General features: G+C 35.9%; 1 protein-coding gene across 1 annotated transcript in view; it reads right to left on the minus strand.

The window, feature by feature from the left end:
• ZNF385D (zinc finger protein 385D) overlaps positions 1-26,908 on the minus strand; it is a gene marked incomplete at both ends in the record, with an annotated part of 950,735 nt that overhangs the window by 714,629 nt on the left and 209,198 nt on the right. The window contains one exon of the mRNA XM_081235583.1: positions 25,911-26,129. Coding sequence (XP_081091709.1) covers positions 25,911-26,129 — 219 coding nt within the window. The remainder of the gene's footprint in view (positions 1-25,910; positions 26,130-26,908) is intronic.

Below are 26,908 nucleotides of genomic sequence, written 5' to 3' on the forward strand. Positions count from 1 at the left end.
AGGCATCCACCCTCCCCCCCCACCCAGTTACTGGCATCCAAAATAAAGCAAACCCTCCTTTCCACCAGCCTGGCCTCTTTACTGGCTTTCGAGTGTCAAGCAGCCGGACCCCACTTTCGGTTACAAAACTATAAAGATTAGTTTCATGGAACGGAATGGAAGACTCAACAATAGTAAAGATGTCGAATCTCTCCAAAATGATCTATAGGTTTAAAGCATTCCTATCAATATAGATATAGATAGGATATAGATAAGCTGACTCTACCATTTAAAGGGGAAAGGAACTCACGAGCTATCATCACTAAAGTTATTCTGAAAAAGAATAAAATTTGAGTCACCACATTACATGATACTAAGACTTACTATAGAGCTACAGTAATTGGGACACTGTAGTATCATCAAAAGGGTATACACATAGATCCAAATAGTGCAAACCAGAGAGTTTAGAAGTAGACCCGCGAGAGTACAGCCAATTGATATTTGACAAAGGTGCAAAAACAATTACATGAATAAAGGTTAGCTGCTCAACAAATAGTGTTGGAGCAACTGGACATCCGTGGGCAAAATAATAACAATTATAATCCTCAACCTCAATCTAACACCTTATACAAAAATCAGCTGAAAATGGATTAAAACTTAATGCAAAACATAACACTACAAAACCAATACAAAAAAAAATAGGGGCTTCCCTGGTGGCGCAGTTGTTGAGAGTCCGCCTGCTGATGCAGGGGACATGGGTTCGTTCCCCAGTCCGGGAGGATCCCACATGCCATGGAGCGGCTGGACCCGTGAACCATGGCTGCTGAGCTTGCACATCTGGAGCCTGTGCTCCACAATGGGAGAGGACACAACAGTGAGAGGCCCACGTACCGCAAAAAAAAAAAGGAGGAAATTTTTGTGACCTAAGGTTAGTGAAGAGTTCTTAGGCATGGCACCAAAAGCACAATCCCAGATAAAAGAAAAATACTTGTAATCTGGACGTTATCAGAATTAAAACCCTTTTCCCAGTGAAACACATTGTTAAGATAATGAAAAGATAAATCACAAATTAGGAGAATATATTTCCAAATGACATATCCAATAAAGGATCTGTTTTCAGAATATAATGAATGCTCTCAAATCAATAATATGGGAAAATCTAATTAATAAATGGGCAAAAGACTTGAACAGACATTTGAGCAAAGAGGATATATGGATAACAAGCACACAAAAAGATGTTGAATATGATCTGTTATTTGGGAGATGCAAATACAAGCCACAGCGAAATACTTCTATGCTCCTACTAGGATGGAAAAAGTAAAAAATTACTAACAGGTTAAATCAAGTGCTGATGAGGATGTTGAGAAACTGGATTTCTCTTGTGTTGCTAGTTGGAATATGTAATGGTACAGCCACTCTAGAAATCCATGAAGCAGTTTATTCCAAAATTAAATGTATATGGTCATCTCTAAGTATCTGCAGGGGATTGGTTCCAAGACCCCCATGGATGCAGAATTTCATGGATACTCAAGTCCCTTACAGTTGGCCCTCCATATCCACAGGGTCCACATCCATGGATATGGAGGGCCAACTGTATATTTACTGAAAAAGTCTACATATAAGCAGACCCTTGCAGTTCAAATCAGTGTTGTTCAAGGGTCAACTGCATTACCAAACAACTCAGCAGTTGCATTTATTTTTAATAAGTACTTCATTACTTTTATTGACAAATAATATTCCATTACGTGGATACACCACATTTTATTTATCTATTCATCAGCCAATGGACGCTTGGGTTTTTCCCATTGTTTTCTATTATGAATAGAACTTCCATGAAAATGAGTTTGCAAGTTTTTGTGTGGACATATGTTCTCATTTCTCTTGGATATGCACCGAGGAGTGGAATTGCTAGATCATATGGTAACTTTATGTTTAAACACGAGAAAAGCAGTTGCACTCTTTTGTATTTACCTTGAGGAATTGAAAACTTATGTCTATTCAAAAACCTATACATAAATATTCATAGCTTTGTGTGCAACAGCCAAATGTCTTTCAACTGGTGAATGAGTAAACAAACAGGAGCGCACCAACACAGTGGAATACTGTTCAGCAATAAAAGAGAATGGGTTATTGAAGCACAGAACTGAGTTAGTGAAACACACAAGCTCAAATTCTTTATGCTGCATTAAAAAAAAATCTGAAAAGGTCTGAATTATTTTACTGTATACCTGAAACTAACACAACATTGTAAATCAAATATGCTTCAGTTTTTTAAAATCTGATAAATTTATATACTATATCATTCTATTGATATAACATTTTCAAAATAACAAAATTATAGTAATGGAGAATAGATCAGTGCTTGGGGAAGAAGGTAGGAATTAGGGTTATAGGTAGGTTAGGAGTTTCTTTCCGGTGATAGAACAGTTCTGTATCTGGCTTGTGGTGGTGGTTATATGAATCTATCCATGTAATAAAATTTCACAGAACTATATAAAGCAAAACCAAAAAAAAAAGTGTGTAAAAACTGGTATACTCTGAATAAGTCTGTAGTTTAATACTAGTATACCAATGCCAATTCCCTGGTTTGATAAAGTACTATGGTTGTATGAGAAATTATCATTGGGAAAAGTTGTGTTAAAGGTGCATAAAAATTCTCTGCAATATTTTTGCAATGCTTATTGTCTTAAATGATTTCAAAAGAAAAATATTAAAATGCAAATGGAAAAATAAAACAAGTTCATAAATTTGGAGTCAATTTGAGTCAATATATAACCTCAGAATATTGCCATTTCTCAAATTATTTTCTTGAAGGCCAAAGGCAAGAGACAGTTGTGCTAGATTTGGTTATATTTTTTTCCAAGGGCTAATGGGGTAATACTCTATTTCTCTATCATTCATATTTTGGGGCTGCTGACCCTTGGTTTATATAAAATAATGTACACTGAAGCTAATATAATCACTGAACTTAAATACAAATTATACAAGGCCACTGGGATTCAAGTCCTGATCAATTCAGAGTACAAAAAATACTCAGAGATTAAAATAATAACTGTAACATATTTAGAAGCCAAATATTTAAAGAGCAACACATTTCATTATTTAAAGAAACAAGAGAGGTTTATAGAGTTCCTAAAGAAATTTTAAAAATACTGCACAAAAAATTAAAAATTTCTTTGGATGCTTTATATACAAATGTAAAATTCACCAGTTCTTCATGAGGAACTACAGGAACAGTCCCAAAGCCATATTTCTTTATTAAAAAAATTCCACTGGCAAAACTAGATCTGAAAGAATATATTTTCTTTCTCTGGAAATCATCTAATAAAGCCAAAAGACACCAAAAGTAATTTTATTATTTAAAAATACATACTTTGAATTCATTCCCCTCACCTGTCCTCAACCTGGATTGTTTTACATCTTGGTTAAAGACAAAGCAGGATGCTGGGAAAACTGGATAGGGACATGTAAAAGTATGAGATTAGATCACTCCCTAACACCATACACAAAAATAAGCTCAAAATGGATTAAAGACCTAAATGTAAGGCCAGACACTATCAAACTCTTAGAGGAAAACATAGGCAGAACACTCTATGACATAAATCACAGCAAGATCCTTTTTGACCCACCTCCTAGAGAAATGGAAATAAAGACAAAAATAAACACATGGGACCTAATGAAACTTAAAAGCTTTTGCACAGCAAAGGAAACCATAAACAAGACCAAAAGACAACCCTCAGAATGGGAGAAAATATTTGCCAATGAAGCAACTGACAAAGGATTAATCTCCAAAATTTATAAGCAGCTCATGCAGCTCAATAACAAAAAAACAAACAACCCAATCCAAAAATGGGCAGAAGACCTAAATAGACATTTCTCCACAGAAGATATACAGACTGCCAACAAACACATGAAAGGATGCTCAACATCTTTACTCATTAGAGAAATGCAAATCAAAACTACAATGAGATATCATCTCACACCAGTCAGAATGGCCATCATCAAAAAATCTAGAAACAATAAATGCTGGAGAGGGTGTGGAAAAAAGGGAACACTCTTGCACTGCTGGTGGGAATGTGAATTGGTACAGCCACTATGGAGAACGGTATGGAGGTTCCTTAAAAAACTACAAATAGAACTACCATATGACCCAGCAATCCCACTACTGGGCATATACCCTGAGAAAACCATAATTCAAAAAGAGACATGTACCAAAATGTTCATAGCAGCCCTATTTACAATAGCCCAGAGATGGAAACAACCTAAGTGTCCATCATCGGATGAATGGGTAAAGAAGATGTGGCACATATATACAATGGAATATTACTTAGCCATCAAAAGAAATGAAATTGAGCTATTTGTAATGAGATGGATGGACCTAGAGTCTGTCATACAGAGTGAAGTAAGTCAGAAAGAGAAAGACAAATACTGTATGCTGACACATATATATGGAATTTAAGAAAAAAAAATGTCATGAAGAACCTAGGGGTAAGACAGGAATAAAGACACAGACCTACTAGAGAATGGACTTGAGGATATGGGGAGGGGGAAGGGTAAGCTGTGACAAAGTGAAAGAGCGGCATGGACATATATACACTACCAAACGTAAGGTAGATAGCTAGTGGGAAGCAGCCGCATAGCACAGGGAGATCAGCTTGGTGCTTTGTGACCGCCTGGAGGGGTGGGATAGGGAGGGTGGGAGGGAGACGCAAAAGGGAGGGGATATGGGAACATATGTATATGTATAACTGATTAAATTTGTTATAAAGCAAAAAATAAAAAAATAAAAAAATAAAAATAAAAATATTTACTTAAAACAAAACAAAAAAAAAGACAAAGCAGGAACCCTATCTACTTTTTTCAGTTTGCTGAACTTTATGAGATTAAGGAGACCGATTCTCAATTACTTGCACCAATGGAAAAGAGTATTGTCATGGAAAGTAGAAAGTGTTTAAAACTCAGCCTGGTGAATCTGGGCCCTCCAGAGCCTCTCTGGTGAAACTAGTAATAGTTTACTGGCCTGCTGTTCACCTTCTGGAGGCAAAAATCAGATTAAACAATGGGCAGAAGACCTCAATTTACATTTCTCCAAAGAAGACATGGAGATGGCCAAGAGGCAAATGAAAAGATGCTCAACATCACTAATTATCAGAGAAATGCAAATCAAAACTACAGTGAGGTATCACCTCAAACCGGTCTGAATGGCCATCATCAAAAAGTCTACAAATAACAAATGCTGGAGAGGATGTGGAGAAAAGCGAACCCTTCTACACTGTTGGTGGGAATGTAAATTGATACAGCCACTATGGAGAACAGTACAGAGGTCCCTTAAAGAACTAAAAACAGAGCTACCATATGATCCAGGAACCCCACTCTTGGGCATATAACCAGAGAAAACTCTAATTTAAAAAGATATATGCACCCAATGTTCACAGCAGTTCTATTTACAATAACCAAGACATGGAAGCAACCTAAGTGTCCATTGACAGATGAATGGATAAAGAAGATGTGGTACATATATACAATGGAATATTACTCAGCCATAAAAAAGAATGAAATAATGCCATTTGTAGCAACATGGATGGACCTGGAGATTATTGTACTAAGTGAAGTAAGTCAGAAAGAGAAAGACAAATATCATATGATATTATTTATATGTGGAATCTAATGGTAATGATACAAGTGAACTTGTTTACAAGACAGGCAGACTTAGAGAATGAACTTATGGTTACCAGGGCAAGGGTGGGGAATAGGGATAGATTGGGAGTGTGGGACTGACATATACACACTGCTATATTTAAAATAGATAACCAACAAGTACCTACTGTATAGCACAGGTAACACTGCTTGATATTCTGTAATAACCTAAATGGGAAAAGAATGTGAAAAAGAATAGATACATGTATATGTATAAATGAATCACTTTGCTGTACACCTGAAACTAACACAGCATTGAAAATCAACTATAATCCAATATAAAATAAAAATTAAATAAAAAGAATTATAGCCAACTTGAAAATAAATATTTGTAAGAATACAAAAATACTCACACGTGCCACCCTCAAAACAGAAAGCTTTCTTCACAGGATTTCTCCTGCCCTGGGTTCCAAAGAGCTCTCTGCCCTCACTCCCTGGAGAATAACAGTGGTAATTGCTCACTATTAAAAGCATCATCTTTCCCTTTTCACTGTCCACCCTTTTGAGTGTCACTTGTTTCCCCCCAGTTCATGAATGGTGACAATGGTAATGAAATATGTATGGAGAGAGAGAGATTCATTTGACATATTCTATTAAATCATCCACATGTATTATGCATTAAAGTTAAAACAATAAATACAAATATAAAGTAAAATGAAAGAGTTTATCTTCCAGGTCAGTAAAACTTTCTGTTGTTAAGTTAATGTAATATTTTAACTACTAAACTCTTTACTTCTCTACAACTAATATCATACTCATTAATATTTTTTTCATTTTTAATATTAGCAGTTTCCCAGGAAAATTTTCAAGACTATTTTTTTATAACAGGGGCTCAAAATAAATAGTGTCAGCTATGTTTAGTGTTATTTTATCCTTCTTTGTTTTTCTAACATTAGCTTTTCATAGAAGGACTGATTGAAGAGTAAAATATTGCTTGGAAGATCATAATTACATATTTTTATTAATTGTGGGAGAAAATTTGATTAAGAATATCTGTGTGGACTTTAACAATTATATGAAATTCAATTTTTGGTTAAAATTGGGCAGCTGTAATTTCACAAAGAATAACTATAGAATCAGGAATTCAAAACTAGGTAAATGTATAGCAATTTATACTTTTCAACAATTCCTTTCAAACATTTATATTTTTAGTGAACATGATAGTGAATTTAAAGTTTCTTAATTAGTTGATATCACCAATACTGCATACAGATCAACAGTACTCAAATTACTATCTGTGTTTTTATTATATGTATATCATTCAAGTAAAAAAGGAGAGAAGTTCATATGCACAAGAAGAGAATTTGCAAATTAATAAAATATAGTTATTCTATTTGCTTTTGTTTAAATAAAGTCTTAATGATCATCTCTAACTTTATTAGAACTTTGGCCCATGAAATTTTGTTTGAATTTGCTGCTTGATAGAAAATGTAAAATGTTTAGAAATATAAATATTTCCTTATTAATAAAATAACCATAATGAAAATCTATATCTATATCTGTCCTGAGCTATTACTAGAAAATGTTCTTTAAATACTAGCAACTATAACATATTTTAATTGAGTAAATATTGTATTTCATTCTTTATATATTTTCTCTACTCCTCACAACCATCATAAAATATGCTATAATTTTGTGAATCTAATGTTAAACATACAGTGACTAAAAAATTAATATGCCCAAGCTTACACAGCTTGCATGCAGACCCTTATTTGAATGCAAGTCCCCCTGTCTTCAAAGCCCTGCTCTTTGAACTACCCCATCTCTCTCTTCTCACTAGACAGCCTCTTCACCTATAAAGGGAACTCAGTCCCTAGTTTGGGGTGCTGGTCATAAACACAAGGCAGAATACTGTTTTGAAACACTATTCTAGGCTTCTTTTCTGGGCATATCCTCCTACCCTTAGCTCTCCTCCTATGCAGCATCCCCAGATTTATGTCTACAGGAAGAGAGAGCCTGATAGAACCCAAAGAAAAAGTAAATGCAATTTCTGGGTTTTGAGTTTCAGAAACTAGCCTTGATTGGGTGGGGATGGAGTTGGCAGAAAAGAGCTCAGACTTGAAGAACACATATATAAGAATAAAGATGTAGTCATTTTGCATTTCAACAAGGTAATAATGATCCAGAGGGTTAGAGAGCCTAAAAACAGAATTTGGAGATGAGTGGTTTCCCAACAAGGAACTCTGTGTCTTACCCACTGACCACACTGGCCACTAAGTCCAAGTCAGTATGGGAGTTGGAGGGGGATAAACCTCCAGGTAGCTGGGGATCAGAGAAAAGGAAACTTTATTCCCCATAAAGCAGTAAGAGCATGGTTTCCCTCATGTCAGCTGGAGTAAAGAACAGATAGAGTGACTGTAGATCTTAGAGCAAAAGGGTGCAATGATAAAAGCCCATGCCTGAAGAGTCTGGCTATTCAGTGAAGGGAGAATGGAATAGTGACCTGCAGGACTAATGACCATGACACATAAACGTGACCCAAAACAAAGGAACAGTGGGCTGCAACAAGCACAGTGAAAAAGGGAGTCCCATAAGCATTCAAGGGAAAGATTAATTAGCCTGAGGGGGGAATCATCTGGTCTACTAGAAAAGTAGGAAAGATTCATTTTTACTTATACAACTTGACCTAACACTTCCACAATGTTTCACTTAATAGAAACATACAATAATATTTAATAAATAGTTCCAGTTAGAATGATTTTATTTCCTATTACTTAATTATGCTAGCTAAAAGTACAAGCATTCCATAGGTGTTCTCCATTAATTTCATTAACTTTTGTGAACCAAAGGCTACAACAATGGGTTGAAGAGAATAACACTTTTCGTATGTCTTTCGCCTTTTTCCTAAAGCTTGAGACTGAAATAAATCACATTGAGCACCTAAAATAAAATCCACATAGTCCCCATACTATATTATGCTATTCTAGCACTATATTATTACAGTGTAATTTACTTTTTTATGTGGTCCATTTTTATTGTCTGTCTCTACTTGTTGAAATATAAACTCAGGAAGGCAAAGATTTTTGCCTGGCAAAAAAAGAAGTTCCCTGTAATGTTTGTTGAATAAACGAATTAGCACATTACATAGGATATTTTTTATGATTACTTTTAGGTCACGTTGATTCTGACATTCTGGTTCTCCTGAGACTGTAAAGCTAAGAATCCACACATCTTTGAAAAAAATCTTCATAGAATAATTTAGATGATTAAAACACTAGATTGCAGAGCAAATCAAAATAATACACTTCAACGATTATCTTATAAAAATAAAGTGAATGAATATGTCCGCCAATGTATCTGGAATTTCTTCTAAATTGTGAAGCATATTATGTGAAGATTTTTTGTTATGATGTGTTTTTTTTTTTCGGGAGTGGTTTGTTTTTTTCAAGAGCCTGTTTTGTTTTCATTATTAATGGGAGATAAAACAGAAAAATAATAGAGTAAGCTCTTCTGATGAGACCCAAATTTTGGTAACCAAAAGCTACATGCTAGTTGTTAGTGGATTTTATATTGCATTTAGGGCTACAGTTATAACCTTATAAACCATCTAAAGGTTTAGTACTAAATATTCCTACTGCCATTCTATGAATGTTTGTAATTAGAAAGACACCAAACAACTTAGAACAAACAAAAGAATGTAGCCAAAGTATTAAAATCAGTGAACTTTAAAAATAAATAGCTGTTGCCCTTGCCTTCCCAAATCTAATTCCTTTTCTTCTGGTAAGAAGAGTTCAGTTTTTCTTGGAAAACCACCCTTTCTCACTCTAAGACTAAGTGGGACTGTTGCCAGTTCTCAGGCTAGGCGTGTGACCCACACTTGGCTTATCAGAGTAGGACATACGGTTCCTGGCCACAGGGACTGACCATAACCCAGTTGGTCTGATGAATGTTATCCTGAACCTTTTGCTGTGGTAACTAGGAAAAACATACTTCTTTTGCTGACCGCAGAGTTGGGGAAATGAAAGCCTAGATAGAGCTCCTGGTAAAAATGGTGTCAATACAGAGGAAAGCTCACCTGAGGAGTAGGGATTCGGAAATGGAAAGTGTATGGTAATACTGTATGCTAAGTACCGCATCTCATTCTATGAATACAACACTCTGCAAAAGATAACCTTAAACACATTGCACAGTTAAGGAAACTGAGGCTAAATAAGGACTAAGTATTGTGAACAAAATATCATAGAGTTAGTAAGTAGTGGAACCAGGACAGTCTGACAATAGAGGCCATGCTATTAAACATGGCTCTGCTTAAAGCCAGGCATAGTCCACTCTCTGACCTCCACCCACGACTTTTCATTAATGAGCCAATAAACTCAATTTCTGTTAATTCAGTTAGATTTTTTTTTGACATTTGCCATGAAAAGGTCTGATAATACAGCTCCATGCTGATAAGAACAATAATGAATATACTGAGGTAGCAGAGGGCTATTATATAATTGTCCCCCCTGCCTCCTCCCAAAAAATTAACTTAGGATAGATGCTGTGTGTGTGTGTTTGTGTTTTAATAAAAAGAAAACGTCTTTAAAGTTATTGCTCTCATAGGGAATGTAATTTTATTCGGAATCCATATTTCCTATCGTCTTTAAAAAACTTTTAATATACAATTATTCTTTAAAACGCTACAGTTTCACTGTTAGGATATCTCATAAAATGAAATTAACTATTTTCAAATAATATATGTCTTTTAAAAGTTCGCCATTCTAAGATAAACTCAGATCGACAATGATGAAACTAAAAAAGGCTGTTATTGAGAGTAAACTAATGTTTACACTAATAGCAAACAAACTCATTATTCAAGTACTCTTAATAAGAGTTTTGGATGAAATTTTTGAAGGGGTCAGGATGTGATACATCTTGATAAAATTATTTTTCTATTTTTCAGAATGATCTGAAATTTAAAACCAAGGCTACCTACTAGCAGAGTGTTCATTTATAACTAAAAAAATCCTTCTAAGTGATAAATATTAAAATCTAAACATATAAGAGGACAGCAGGCAATAAAATGTTTCCATGTTCAAAAATTAATTTTCTTAGCAAAATTTCAAATTATTTTGAAACCCCCAAATAAGCCAAATCCTGCCCACCGGGTATATAAAACTAAGCTACGATGTTCTTAGATACACTTTTAAAATCCATTATGGGCCAAAGAGCCCTTTTTGAGTTTGCAAAGATTATGTGATTTTCCCATAGAAATTTTTTGAAAAGGAGATTTTATTCTTGGTCCATACAAGAGCTCAGTTAATGTTTATTCTCCTTTAAATTTCTGTAATACATTAGAGGGACTTGATAATTATAATTTTCCAGGTAACTGCACTCAGGAAGTACTTCTTCCACAGTGAGAGAGTAAGTAAGGATTGACTCTAGAACCTACTACCCATTTTCTCTAGTCTTGCATTTGCCATAGAATTCAGTGATAAATGAGGCTTTTTGCTATAGTAACTAGGAAGAGACATTCTCTTTTACTGAGTGAGAAGTTGGGATAATGGAAGCCCAAAGCTGCTGGCAATGGTGGCTTCAAGACAGAAGAAGGCTGACCCGAGGAATGGGCTTTAAAAAACAATGTTTCTGAGGTTGACCCTGAGGAAATATTTCCTTTCTGTTATCATTGTTTTTAGGACTGCTTATTATAAAAATGTAGTTTGATTATAGCTTACTCTTATGATTCAATACCACTTTAGACTAAGAGGTGCAGGAATAGAATTCCAATTGTGTAAAATTTGTGTAACAACTTTAATATAAAACCATACAATTCAAGGAAGCTCTAATGAGTTAAAATGTGTGCTTTTTAAATTTCTCTTCAGCCATGCATGATGGAGAGATCAGATCCAATTAACTACAAATTCACCAACCCTAAAAGAGTAGTGTGAGAAGCAGTGAAAAGTCTTATGCTTAAATGGGTTCCACTTATATAAGTTCTGTTACTTCTAGTCTATCATACTACATGTTTAAACTTAACTGCATTGCTTAAAAGACAGAACCTTCCTTACAGTGGAGACCATATTTTCAGTCCTTTCTTGGAAAACCCTCCAAACTGCAGAAGGATAGGCTGACCACAATTAAACATAATGTAAGTATTGAAAAATCTACCGTGGCGGCATCCTTGTGGCTACACTCCAAGAATCTATGCGTATGAGTCAATGATTAAAACTAAGTTTAGCTTCAAAAAAGAAGCTGCTTTAATTTTCAAAATAGAATTAAAGTGAAAGGTTTAGTAAGCAAAGCAAGAGCATGAACTCTTCTAGGTGACTCTGCAAAGTAAGATTTACATGGTGGAGGTCATATACGGCTTGCTTAATGCATTTGTCTCATTTTATCTAGCCCAGCAGTACTATTTGTCTCCCTCTGAAGGTATGTAGTAAATGGAAAATGACCAGAAAACTTTAGTAATGTATGGCTACTTTCCAAAGTCTCTTTTCTGAGAACTGTTGAATGGCTTCCTAAAAACAGATGAACAAAAGCTAAAATTCAAGGGAGTAGAGAACATGAACTCCAGAGTCCCAACTTGCTATCCACCTTCTGTCCTTTGGCTTTTCTACGAATACTCATACTTGTTTCAGATGACTTTGAGGGCTGCAAAGAATGTCAAGCAGAAGTAAAAGGGGCTATAGACCAGATCATTGCTATTCACACTGTGATCATATGACCAATAGCAACGTCGTTACCTAAGAGCTGACTATAAGTGTTGAACCTCAGGCCCTTCTCAGTTCCCATGGGATTTGTATACAGGTCAAAATGTGAGGGGGTCCCTGAACTATTATTCTAAGGTCACCATAAATTCTAAAAGTCTATATATGATAGTTCCCAACCTTGACTTCCCTTCCAGCTGATTATAGTGTGTAACAAGACTAACCACAGTAAGAGCTACATCTTATTTTATTGAAGGTCTACTGCCTGTGTGCACTAAACACATTGCCTACATTATTTAATCTTAAAATTATTGCTTCTGAGTTGGTATTTATTACACAGGGCAGCAATTCTCAAACTCAGCCTGTAACAGAAGTGCCTGAAGGACTCTCTTTTTTTTTTTTAAAGAAGATGTTGGGGGGGCTTCCCTGGTGGTGCAATGGTTGAGAGTCCGCCTGCCGATGCAGGGGATACGGGTTCGTGCCCCGGTCTGGGAAGATCCCACATGCCGTGGAACGGCTGGGCCCGTGAGCCATAGCCGCTGAGCCTGCGCATCCGGAGCCTGTGCTCCGCAACGGAAGAGGCCACAACAGTGAGAGGCCCACATAACGCAAAAAAAAAAAAAAAAAAAAAAAAAGAAGATGTTGGGGGTAGGAGTTTATTAATTAATTTATTTATTTTTGCTGTGTTGCATCTTCATTTCTGTGCAAGGGCTTTCTCTAGTTGTGGCAAGCGGGGTCCACTCACTGTCGCGGCCTCTCTTGTTGCACAGCACAGGCTCCAGATGCTCAGGCTCAGTAGTTGTGGCTCACGGGCCCAGTTGCTCCATGGCATGTGGGATCCTCCTAGACCAGGGCTCGAACCCGTGTCCCCTGCACTGGCAGGCAGATTCTCAACCACTGTGCCACCAGGGAAGCCCCTGAAGGACTCTTTAAGACACAGATTGCTTGGCCTACTGTCAGCATTTCTGGATCAAGAAACTCGGAAGATGCTCCCAAGAATTGGATTTTACCAAGTATGCAGGTGATGCTGATTGGAAGCACTAACAGAGAGGCCCCCAAATACAAGTGTCTGTTAATTCAGCCACTGGGGCCTACATCTCAGATGCAGGTGAATTCTTTAGACTCTTTTACACGTTTTTATGGCCAGTTCTAGGGGTTTCATCTGTGCTCCTTTCCTACCCACAGTGGACACTGCCCATTTTCTCCTCCTCTTTAAGGCCACATATAAAAGACAACACACCTGCCCCACTTCTCCTCCCCCTGCTGTCCCTAAGTCTTACATCTTTTGGCTTTGATGGTATAAGAGCGGAGTACTGCAGTGATGGGTAATTGATGTGTAAGAAACATTCCAGAAATCTCATACATCCTCACAGTGTATTTCCTTGACTTTTAGTCTAGGTTTTAATATGGAATTAAATGCCTATTAAATGCTCAGAGCCCTTTATGTTCAAATAACTCAGAGTCACTTCAGAGGGAAAAAAAACTAACTAAAATTCACATCTTTGTATGAAAAAGAGATTGGTGAAATCCTTTCACCTATATTGCCTCATTTGCTTCTTTCAGGAAGCTTATTGAATAGGCAAGGTAAATAAAATCATGTCACCAACAATTAGAATGAACTGGAAAGAAAGTAGCAACAGCAAAATAAGTCTTAGTTTAAGAAGATCTTCCTTATAGAATAGCAATATTTCCATCTGTCCCTACAAGTTCAAACAGGGCCTTATACACGTCTCAAAGCTACACAGTAATTGTTAGTTGTGTTTGTGTGTATTATATACACATATATACACACATTGCTCTATTATGTTATTTACATAAACATTCCTCCGTAGGAAAGACTTACAGTAGTACAAGATTTTACTTAAAGAAATCAAGTGTTAGACGCTTGGAATAATATCCCCAGAAATATGAATAGGCAAATTTTTTTTCTTAAGTCAACAGTTAATAGTAAGAATCCCTGCTTACTTTTCTTCTCCTCTAGGTTATGAATAGGAATTCCTTCCATAGAAGACATACTTTCAGGTATTAAGCATTGAGTACTAAGTAAAAGATAAATATTTTTAATTTCTTCCTTCAGGCCGCTAACCCAGTTAGTCTGATAACACATTTAAATACAGAAGGATAGGGACAGTGGTGAAGACATGGTTTAACAAGCTTGCTGTGAACCCAAATATTAGTTTTGAAAATATATTTAATATGCTAAAAGGAGCATCCAGAATAAAATGTAAATAAATATAACTAGTGGAGGCTTTAGCTTCATCTGAGCGACACTCATGCGAAAACGCAGACCTACCTGATCATGTGTAAAGTGCATCTGGGGCTGGGTCCCTTGGGAGACAATCTCACTGAATACTGAGCCTCCTGGGAAGGCTTATCTTCCAGGAGCTAAAGTTAACGGTCTGGGAGCACTGAAGGGAAAGAGTGACTCCAAGTTTACATCTATTTATGCTGTGTATCCACTAACAAAATTTAGTTACAGTTACTTTTAACACTTTTGTCTTTTAACTTTTAAACTAGAATTAAAAGTGATTACCCACCCCTGTTAAGGTAATACAGTCTAGCCTGGTTTTGTCTATATATTAATGTTACCAATGAGTTTTGTACTTTCTTACCCTCTCGTGTTGCAGATTTAGCATCCTTTTGATCCAAAATGAAGAGCTCTCTTTAGCATTTCTTGTCAGGCAGCTCTAGTGGTGATTAACTCCCTCTGCTTTTATTTGTCTGAGAATGCCTTTATCTCCTCTTCATTTGTGAAAGATACATTTTCCACGTTTAGTGGTTTGGCTGGCAGGTTTTTTTTTTCCTTTTAGCACTTTGAATATACACCCTTCTGGCCTTCAAGGTTTCTGCTGAAACGGCGTATATAACAAATCACATTTGTTGCTTTCAATATTCTCTCTTTAACTTTTTTTTTTTTTTTTGCAGTACGCGGGCCTCTCACTGTTGTGGCCTCTCCCGTTGCGGAGCACAGGCTCTGGACACGCAGGCTCAGCGGCCATGGTTCACGGGCCCAACTGCTCCGCGGCATGTGGGATCCTCCAAGACTGGGGCACGAACCCTCATCCCCTGCATCGGCAGGCGGACTCTCAACCACTGCGCCACCAGGGAAGCCCTCTCTTTAACTTTTAACAATTTGATTCTAATGGGTTTCTATGTGGGTCTCTTTAGAGTCATCTACCTTATGATGCAGCAATTCCACCTCTGCATATACACCCAAAGGAAATGAAATCAGCATCTCAAACAAATATCTACACTCCCATGTTCACTGCAGCATTTTTCATAAGAGCCAAGGTATGGAAACATACTAAGTGTCTGTCTACAGATGAATGGATAAATATGTGGCCTCTGTGTGTGTGTGTGTACAAGTTGACTCTTGAACAACATGGGTTTGAACTGAGCAGGTCCACTTATATGTGGATTTTATTTTCAATAAACACATACTATGGTACTACCAGATCCACAGTTGGTTGATTCCGTGGATGTAGAATCATGGATATGGAGGGTTATACAGGGATTTTAGCTATTATTTTAGTTATTTAGTTAGGATTTTCAACTGTGTGGGAGGTCAGCACCCCTAATAACACCCGCATGTTTCAAGGATCTACTGTGTGTCTATATGTGTGTGCGTGTGTGTGATATTTGAGACAAAATGGATGAAGCTGGAGGAAATAATGCTAAGTGAAATAAGCCAGACACAGAAAGATCAATGCCACAGATCTCACTTATATGTGGAATCTGAAAAAGTAGAACTCATAAAAGCAGAGAGTAGAATTGTGGTTGCCAGGTTCTGCGGGGTGAGGGAAATGGGGAGATGTTGGTCAAAGGGTACAAAGGTTTAGTTATGGGGTAGATAAATTCTGGGCACCTAGTACAGCATGGTGACGATAGTTAATAATACTGTATTGTACACATGAAATTGCCTATGAGGACAGATCTTAAATCTCTCAGCACACACACACACACACACACGGATAACTATGTAGAAGTGATGGATGTTATTTAGCTCGATTGTGGTGATTTGTTTTTTTACAATTTATACAGATATATAAAAATATCTCAATAAAATTGTCTTTAAAGAAAAGAGTGATTCTCAGATTGACCTAAGCCCCAGCCCACATTGACTTCTTTCTAGGGAGAGAAGCTGTGAATTGAAAAATAAAATAAAATCTTCTAATTTTTATTTCTTAGGCATACACTATGGAAAATATGAAGAAAACATCAATAAGTCATTGGCACAACTGGCAATTCCTTGGGCTGGGGCTTGCAATTGGAAATATGACTGAAAATATGATTAAATGCAAAACAAATGTAACCCATCATTTATGTTTCTGACACCTTCATTAACTCCTTAAGATACCCTTTCTCTTCCTCCTACAAGAATTAAGTTTTAAGGTTGTTTTCCCTTTTCCTCTTTCTTTTGCCTATTTTATAACTCCCTCAACTGTAGCTATGCTACCAGTGAGGATAAAACACAGGTCATAGGAGTGCAAATTGAATATGTACCTAAGTCAAGTTATCAGCTTTGTTATTCTTCAGTCAGCTTTTCCTCTGTTCAATGTCTTAACAATAATCACACTATTCTAAACACACAGTGTACAAACAGGGTTTGATCAAGAACCTTGTTAATTCCTCATTCAGGCTGTATTCACTATTTTATTCCTCCTTCAAGTGACCTATTTTGCACCAATTTTCTTTGTTAGAAGGTTGTAATCTTCTTTGGAACTGGAAAATATTAATTATTCATCAGAAATACTATCACATACACAAGTATTTGTTTACTATGCGTTAAGGAAGTTAAATATTCTTATATTAATTCTGCTTTTATTCTTCTCCTTTTGAAACCATAGTCCTTTACCTCTTATTCATTGATGCATTTACACAATCCTCTGTATTGTTATACTTCTATTGAGTCACTGAAATAAAATCTTGAAATAAAACCATATGTGTGGACTTCCCTGGTGGTGCAGTCATTAAGAATCCGCCTGCCAATGCAGGGGACACAGGTTGGAGCCCTGGTCCGGGAAGATCCCACATGCCATGGAGCAATTAAGCCCGTGCGCCACAACTACTGAGCCTGTGCTCTAGAGCCCGTGAGCCACAACTACTGAAGCCCGTGTGCCTAGAGCCCATGCTCCACAACAAGAGGAGCTACTGCAGTGAGAAGCCCGCACACCAAAACGAAGAGTAGCCCCCTCTCGCAGCAACTAGAGAAAGCCCGTGTGCAGCAAGGAAGACCCAACACAGCCAAATAAATTTAAATCAACTATACAAAAAAAAAAAGTTTGTTTCAGTACTTGTTTTCTCTCAAGTAAAATCTTGAATTGAAATTTATGTTCATGTGCTTTCTCCTCCCAAGGTTGACAAATTTTGAGTGACTAGTTAATATGTCTTGGTCATATCTCTGACTTCAGCACTGTACATGATACAAGTGGTTGCAAATGAGCAGTTCATACAAAAATATGTCTTTTGTCCTTCTACCTGCGTGATTGTATCTTCCTCAACCTGGATATAATCTTGGCACTCATTTCAGTCCCCAAGAAGGACTCTAAGCTCACATAAAATGTCAGTAAGCAAAGTTGTCTTTACTGAAGATTCCATGGGTGAGATGTAAGAGGGAATTACAGCACACATTATTAAAAAGGTAATGAATTAAAAATTCATATTAGACATGTCTATTTCCTCTACCTCTCTTATCCTCAACCCCCATTAAACAATTCACTTTCTGACCTTTCTGGCTTGTAGTCCCCAGAGTAATTTGCTCTTCACTTTCCTAGGTTCAGGCTGGGCAGGTCAGTTATATCCCAGCTTCTAACTGCAAATCAACATATGTAAATTAATCAGGATGTTCATCAAACAGTGAGGCTTACATTTAAGGCTACCTCAGATCAACCTTAGAGATATCCTGAAATTCTGTTGGAAACCTAAGTGATAGGGCTCTTTTTTCCTACTTCTGTGAGTTTCCTTATTTGTGTTTAGATTTCATGTTTTCCACATTTTCATCCCATTTCCTTTTTATCTTCCAGAAATTCCTTACCATTTTACTCTTCTCAAGTGTGCAATGCTGCTATGGAGTTATTTACTTTTGTTCTCAAATTTCTTGTGTCATGTCATTGCTGTTTTGAAAACAGAAGAAATACATGTATCTGGGCTGCTATTTTTGAAAATTACTTTCTTATCCCTTATTTAAAGACTTAAAATTAACATTTTAAAGGTGTACTTAACGATTAATCTATTGTACCATCTTAAACACACACACACACACACACACACACACACAGGCTCATACCACTGCTTAGTGTTTTTAAGAACCATGCAAAAAAAAAGATGAAGCGTGACATACCTGGGATGGAGCTGTAGAAACTGTGAAGCCAATTTAAATAGGATTTGCCTCCAAATGCAAAATAACTTTTAAGGAAAGGGGAATTCATACCTAAAAGAATCCCGTCTTTATTAACTACTAGCACTGTCACCATGAGCAAATTACTTTTAGGCGAAATATAAAGGAAACAGAACAAAAGTGAAAAAAACATACTTTCAAACCTAGAAAAGTGGGGAAAATGTTTATTTTTCTAAGATTAGGGGGTAGGGAAACACTAGGACTGGAAGATGCTTCTGTTGGAAATGGTTAGTGACTGAAAGAGGAAAAAGGTGAGGAAAGAAGAGGTAGTTCTACCCATGCTAAACATCTGAAGTTTACATGGACCAAAACAATTTATTCTGCACTCCCAGTTTATACCACCACTGTTATAAGCCCCTAATTGCTGCAATTCTTCAAACGCTCCCAAATATATACCCCCATATACACACAGAGAATCACAAATTGAAATCTCTTCTATCTCAAATAAATTCTGTCCTCTAACTAAATGGCATGCATTTAATTTATCCTTTTTTCTCTTCAAGTTTCCCTTAATGGTCATTTCATCTAATTGTCATGGATAACAGTGGTCATGAAGAACTAGAGTACACTTTTCTTGGGCAGAGTGGCACGGTCTCCTGACAGGGGTCAACCTAGATTATCAACCTAAGTTTGTAAAACCTCACCATTATCCCAGTAAAGAGGGGTTTCTTCAGGACATAGATTGCATAAAGAAATCTCTTTGTTGAAAAAGATGTTGTTCTTCAATGGAATTAATATTAAGTCCAGGTGAAACAAGTAGTTAATGACTAGAAATCTATCCCTTTTGGAATAATCAATGTGTTTTCTCTTCAGGGAGAAAAAAAATCAGTAACCAAAGCCAGAGACCTACTCAAAATTTGAACATAGTATGTCAGCATTTGTTACTTTTCCCCATATTTGTATCCCTCAGTGATAAAAAAAAAAAAACTTAGAAGACTCAAACAAGAACAAAAATAACTTATTACATAATGTTGGGCAATTTAACATCAGCATTTTTTTATTTTCTCCCCTTGGCCGAACCTTCTAAAGGGTATGGTTGATAAGAGAGAAGTATGAGCAAAGCAATATTCCTTATTGCATGTCATATACTAATATAGATATGATATCATCAAGAAAGCAGTTTTCATTGTTAAATAAAATTATCTCAAAAGGGAATACTAAGAATCCACAAATGTACTGACAAATTCTAATTAGTTACTGACATCCTACAAAAGCATGAATAGTACTTGGAGATTAAAAGATAAGACAAAATTATATGTAAATGAAAAATGTACATATATTTTATGTGTGTGTATGTATATATATATACATATATACATATATATATATGTATATATATATATATATATATCAAGGCTTGAAGTACCAGAAAATTCTATGAAGCTATTTTGTTTTTATTAACTACCAGTGTTGCAGGAGAAGGAACATCTTGTAAATAGAAAATCTACTGACACTTCTAACCTCATCTGGGATAATCAATGGAAAGAGAAAAGAGAATAGATCAGTGAAAGCTAGAAAGTAAAATTTTATTTAGCTTCTCTGTTAAATAAAAGAAAATGTAATGCTAAGAGGAAAAGATAAGGGCAACAATACTAGATTTATGTGCTACAGAACAATGAGCACTAAAAGAGTCTAGAATACTCAAGATAAAACTGAATTATTTGATAGCAGTTTCAGCCCAATAAAACTATAAAACCAGGCTTAATAAAATAACTCAAATATGACAAAGAGAGTGTGTATAAAGTAAAGCTGCCACAATAGGTCAACTTGTTACTCGATACTTCAACAAGCATTAATCGGAGCTTAACCATGGTGAGCACTGAAATTGAATTAAATTAGTTGTCCATAGAAGCTTTAAATACCCTGAAAGTTGTACTCTTTGTAATACGTTTTCCAAAATGCTCTTATGAATCAAAGAAGCATTTTTACTCTTACAAATTTCTGTCTTCTGATAAAACCCCTTGTGATATTTCATTTTAACATTTCATTTTATACTTCATGATAATATTAAGTTTTTTCCACTATAGAATATATCACATAGTCGGAAAGCAAAATGACAGATGTGAGTACAATCCGAACATTCAGCTAGAAATCTCAACTGCATTATTAATTTCTTTACAGTAATATAAAAATATGCAGTCATAAAAAGTTGATCACCTATAAACACTATTAGGCTATAATGCATGTACTATTGTACATATATTGTTTATTTATATTTATTTGCATACCTCGTAGAATGGTGACAAAAAGATTAGAAGTAATTACCTTTGTAGGATTCTTGGTGATTTTTGTTTTACTTTTGTACATTTATGTACAGCTCAGACAGGACAACATTATTATCATCAGAGAATAATCATTATTTGCAAAACTTACATTCCTCATAAATATAAAAATAAAGACTTTTTCCAAAGAGAAAGTTAGTAAGTCATGCAGTTTGTACTGGAATTTCTTTGGTTTATAGTTTTCATGAAAGGGTAAAGCATGGAATCTCTGGAATATGATAAATTCTACACATTTAAGCAACTTTTAATTATGGAATACACTGCTGCCACTTCTGTATCTCACCTCATCTTCAAAAAGTGCACTAACATAAACATAAATGTATTTCTGGAATAACAGAAAATACAGTGATAAATTACACTGCACAAAATGTCCTCAGCAGTTATGTTGGTAAAGAAAATTTAAGGAAACATCCGTTTTATTGTAATAATATAAGTTAAGTACTTTAAAAATGACATAAAGTCAATCGCATAAGAAAATACCCAAATAAATGGCATAATTTTGTTGACAGTAGAATGTAACTCTGCCCTGGAGATGAGTGTTATTGCTGCTAATGTAGACATGGGAAACTTTACAAATACAAAGAGTTACTATTTGGCAAGTATCTTAGTCCCTCTGATTCTTGGCTAATTTATTTGTGAAATAGATGCAGTAACAGTTGCTTTGCAGAATCATTGATTGGGATTCAATAAATGATGTATATAAAATACCCGGAACAATAAATACTAGTTCACTTTTTGTTCCCTTGGCATTTTTGATGATAAAGCTTAAATATAGGCATTAAATGGAAACTACATATGGGGGAAAGTATTAAATGTTGTTGCTTTTGCACAATGAAATATATTATGCATATTACTTATGAATATATAGGAAGTATTAGTGATGTCTTAGGTGGATTCCCAGCAGGCAGACTCTGAGAGAAAGATTTTGGGGGCAAGTGGTGGATTAGGGATCAGGAACTGAGTGAGAGGCAGGAGGAAAGTGAACCTGGTGGAGGGTGGGCTGGACTTGATAGAATTGCAACTCTGGTTTCAGCAAATCTGAAGCTGGAACGGCCTTTTGAGGCAAGAAGCTGGGAGGTTTTGCTCCAGTAAGGGAGGAAATTCAGGAGGAATTCAGCAGGCAACACTCCCTATTGGCAGGAAGGACCTGGGCGTATCGGGACAGCACACATGCAGGTGGTGGACATGTGTCCTCGGTAAATTTGCCTCTGCCAAGAGGGCAGCAACTGTCAAAAACTGAAGTTAAGTCTCACCTGTGGGAACCATGGCCTCCTAATTAACTAGCACACATGACATATTTTTTCACTGTGATCTTCAGAAGATCATTTTCCCTGGATGACATGAGAAACGACATGAGAAATGCCACATTTTGCTCAGAAATACAGAAACCATATTTTTGATAGGGTGGTGTCTCTCTTGTTCATTCTTATTCTCATATATTAGGATACGCCTCTAGGCATGTAATTATACAATGTTCTATAGTCATTCAGGACTGAAGTGATATTTTTTCCCATGTAGACAATCTCGAAGGAATAGTAATAAAAATTAGTTTCATTTCTATTATTTATGTTATTTGTATTCCTCAAAACAAGTTACGTATAAGGTTGGAAGAATCCAGGTAAATATCTCTAGTATCTTATTCCTTTTTTGACACTACTATATATATTTCCCATTTGAAATCTAAACTGAGGTGGTTTTCTAAAGGTAGAAGAAGTCCACAGCAGTCATATGTGTGTGTGTGCATCTTCAAGGAGAAGGCTATCTCCTTCTCTGTCCCATTTCATTCTCTAGATAAACTAAAAATGATATTGCTCTCAACTAAAAACTTATAGAATCCATTATTCTTGAGAATTCCTGACTTTAGCTTGGTCTCTGTGTAGGTAAAGGAACGACAATTAATAAGTACATAAGGCTCAGAATTGGGCTCCTTTTTTTTCCCAACAGGTCTGAAAAAGTACATTTTTAGAGTGAGGAGATGGAGGGATATTTAAAAGAAATAATATGTTGCTATATTAATGTAAAGTAACAACTAACTCAGTTGTGAGTGGATTGTTTATAGTTAGATCCACCTGTAGTTAGTGGTGAGGGCTCCTCTGAAGTATGATTTCATGTCAAATTAATATGACCTAAACCAAATGCTTCCGTTAATTCATAATCATTTTTTTAAATAAATTTATTTATTTTATTTATTTATTTTTGGCTGTGTTGGGTCTTCATTGCTGCGTGAGGGCTTTCTCTAGTTATGCCAAGTGGGGGCTACTCTTTGCTGTGGTGTGTGGGTTTCTCATTGCAGTGGCTTCTCTTGTTGCGGAGCACAGGCTTTAGGCACATGGGCTTCAGTAGTTGTGGTGCACGGGCTTAGCTGCTCCGTGGCATATGGGATCTTCCCAGACCAGGGCTCAAACCCATGTCCCCTGCATTGGCAGGTGGATTCTTAATCACTGTGCCACCAGGGAAGCCCTCATTTTTAATTACTTTTATTAATTTAATGCTAGTTATAACCTTGAAAAGATAACATGTGTCAAAAATGTAGCAATAAAGTTTGTTAAGCACCATATTGATCAATGCATTCTTGGGAATCTGATAGAATTTTATTTTTTATATTATCTTAAAATAATTTTTCTCCTTGAATAAAGAAAGACACAGTTTCTACCAAATATTAATTTTGGGGAGACAGTATACTTTAGAATACACCTATTTAATGAATAAGACCTGAGTTTGATTTCTAGTTTGACCATTTAACAGTTGGGTGACCTTCAGTACAGGAGTCAATTGACATTATCCTCAATTTCCACATCTGTAAGAGGAAGATAATGGAAATATCTCTCTAGTTTTGAGGAAAAAATAAATAAGAAAAGGTACATAAAGCCTTTAGTATAATGCTAGCCCACAATATGTGCACTGATGTAATTATTTTAAAATATTTGATTTGAGGAAACTCATTCCTAGTATTATGATTTGAAAGTGGTTGACCATCCTAAATTTCATCTGAGACTAGCTCTGATATGAATTTCTAAACCAGGCATGTCTCTTGAGTTTCTTTCTATGACATAATTTATTGCTTCTCTGAAGAGGTTTGTAAATATCAAGGTAAGTGAAATAAAACACCAAAGCTAACACCATTAGCACCACTGAAACTGAGCAGTACCCTGTAGGGCTCCTGGGCACAAAAGCCTTTCTGTGTCCCTCATATCTTGATTACAGAAAATAGGCTTCATTCAGCCTCCATGACCTTCCCTGAGTTCCAAACAAGCAGGTTCAAACAGTTGCTAATCAGGGAAGGGAGGGGATGAAGAGACAAGGGAGGAGCAGTCAAGAAACAACAGTGCAGCCTTGGGGCAGGGTCCTGGTTCCTCCTCAAGGGATACATGTAACAATATCTTTGAGCTGTTTTGCAGATACTGAAATCCCCACCAGGTGAGAGAAGTTAACTGTATGCTGCCCACAAGCACATATACCCCAGACGGTTGGAACCAGAAGGTTGACGATGCCGACTCCCGCTTACCTCCCCACCAAACCAATCAGAAGAATGTCCACAAGCTGACCATGCACTGCTCCTAAGACTCCTCATGAGCCCCTCCAGGGCAGGGCACACAGTCTTGAGGACATTAGCCCATTGTGTCCCCCTTCTCCTGGCAAAGAAATAAAGCTATTCTTTCCTACTTCACCCAAAACTGTCTCTGAGATTTAATTCAGTGTCAGGGAAAGAGGCCAGATTCTGCTTCCCCACCAACACCAACTTAAAGAAAAACAACTTGAAATTGAATCTTGCTGTACTTAAGATGATTTTACTTAAATATCAATGACAGGGAAAAGATTTTCCTTAGGAGATTCAAAATAGAGACTGTGAAATCCATATTTTTAAACATGATTTAATAAGTACATTTGCCTCACTAGTTCATCTTGGGTCTACGGAATTTAGTAGTTCTTATTTACTTTCTGATGACTATCTTTATTTTTTACATCGTTTTGACTGATAAGATCCATGATTAACTATTTGACATACAAAAGAGAAACAAGGAGTCCTTTCTGTTAGAATATTCCAGTTCATCCATAGTAAAAACTACAAAGCAAGGTAGAAATAATTTCCTTGAAGCAAACTACGAAATTATATTTGTTTTTGATCTCAAATACTGGAACAGGTCAAAATTTAGTCTCATTTTTAAATGTCATTAAAATTTAGATAAAATATACTTTATTGATGAAACATGAAACATCCAACCAGACCACAATATTGTAACTCTTTGGAGTTGCTATTGTTTCAGCTTCCCTATGTCCTGTGGCAGAAGTCCACCCTTCCCTCCCTCACCACTCCATGCTTTTTCTAATAACCTTCCATTCTTTTCCAAAAGTATATGTATGCTATTTTAAAAATCTGCTTACTCCTAAATTCAGCTTACACTTTTAAAAAGCAGTCTAAAGTGATTAAGCAAACCATGAATTTTCACCAGCAAATTTAAACAAGCTGTACATACTAATAGATCATATTTTATTGGTTAAAACACCTACCTGAAAAGATAGGTATTTTTTTAAATCAATTGCAGTCTTACTAACCAATTGAAGCCCCAACATGCACGAAACAAACATAAAAAGCATTGTTTTATATAAAATGTAAAAGAATGGCCACTTCCAAATAACTATATTAAAGTCAAACATCAAGAAAGCCTAATGTCAACTTTTTCAAATTATCATAATGTCCTGGTGGGTCATGATCACAATCCTAATAAATTTAAGCATAGACAACAAAAAAATTTCCCTTTCTCTCTCAAAAAGCTGTGAGATATTCTTTATTTTAACCTACTAAGCTCTTACTTAATGTTTTTCCTGGTTTTAAAAATACAGATTACTCTATTCTTTTATTTCCCCATCTGCAGGTACACAAATAACTTGATGATATAAAACTGAGAATATATCTTTAGAAAGACTTACCATTGTCATTTTTCACCATGCCATTGCTGAGTTGTTTTAATCTTTTTTGATGTGATTTGCCATTGTAGTGGATTTGGGCTTGAGCAGCTGAATTCAGCTGAATGTTACACACGTTGCACAAAGTGAAATTGTTATGTTTCTTTTCTCTTTCTGGTTTTTCTTCAAAGTCATCAGGTAAAAACTCAGCTTCACTCTCTCCATCTTGTGCACATGCAGAAGCTAGGGGGGCAAAGAAAGTTATGAACAAGCCAATCAAAATCCCTGGATTCCTATGAACGTTTGGGTTGTACCTTTTTGAATTGGAGTTTTCATCTTTTCTGGATATATGCCCAGAAATGGGATTGCTAGATTATATGGTAACTTTATTTTCTTGTTTTTAAAAGAACCTCCATACTGTTCTCCTTAGCAGCTGCACTAATTTACACTTCCACCAACAGTGTAGGAGCACTAAATACACACACACACACACACACACACACACAATGGAATAATATTCAGCCATAAAAAGCGATAAAATACTGCCATTTGCAGCAACATGGCTGGACCTACAGATTATCATACTAAGTGAAGTAAGTCAGAGAAAGACAAATATCATACGATATCAGTTATAAATGAAATCTAAAAAAAAAGATACAAATGAACTTATTTACAAAACAGAAATAAACTCACAGACATAGAAAATAATCTTATGGTTACCAAAAGGGAAAGGAGGGGGAGGGATAAATTAGGAGTTTGGAATTAACAGATACACACTACTCTATATAAAATAAACAACAAGGTCCTACTGTATAGCACAGGGAAGTATATTAAATATCTTGTGATAAACTATAACAGAAAAGAATCAGAAAAAGAACACACACACACACACACACACACACACATATATATATACATATATATGTTATATATATCTGAATCACTTTGCTGTACACCTGAAATTAATACAACATTGTAAATCAACTGTACTTCAATAGAAAAAAATTAATAAATACAAATAA

Source organism: Mesoplodon bidens, assembly GCF_964165515.1.
Source record: "Mesoplodon bidens genome assembly, chromosome: 5".
NCBI classification, from domain to species: Eukaryota; Metazoa; Chordata; class Mammalia; order Artiodactyla; family Ziphiidae; genus Mesoplodon; species Mesoplodon bidens.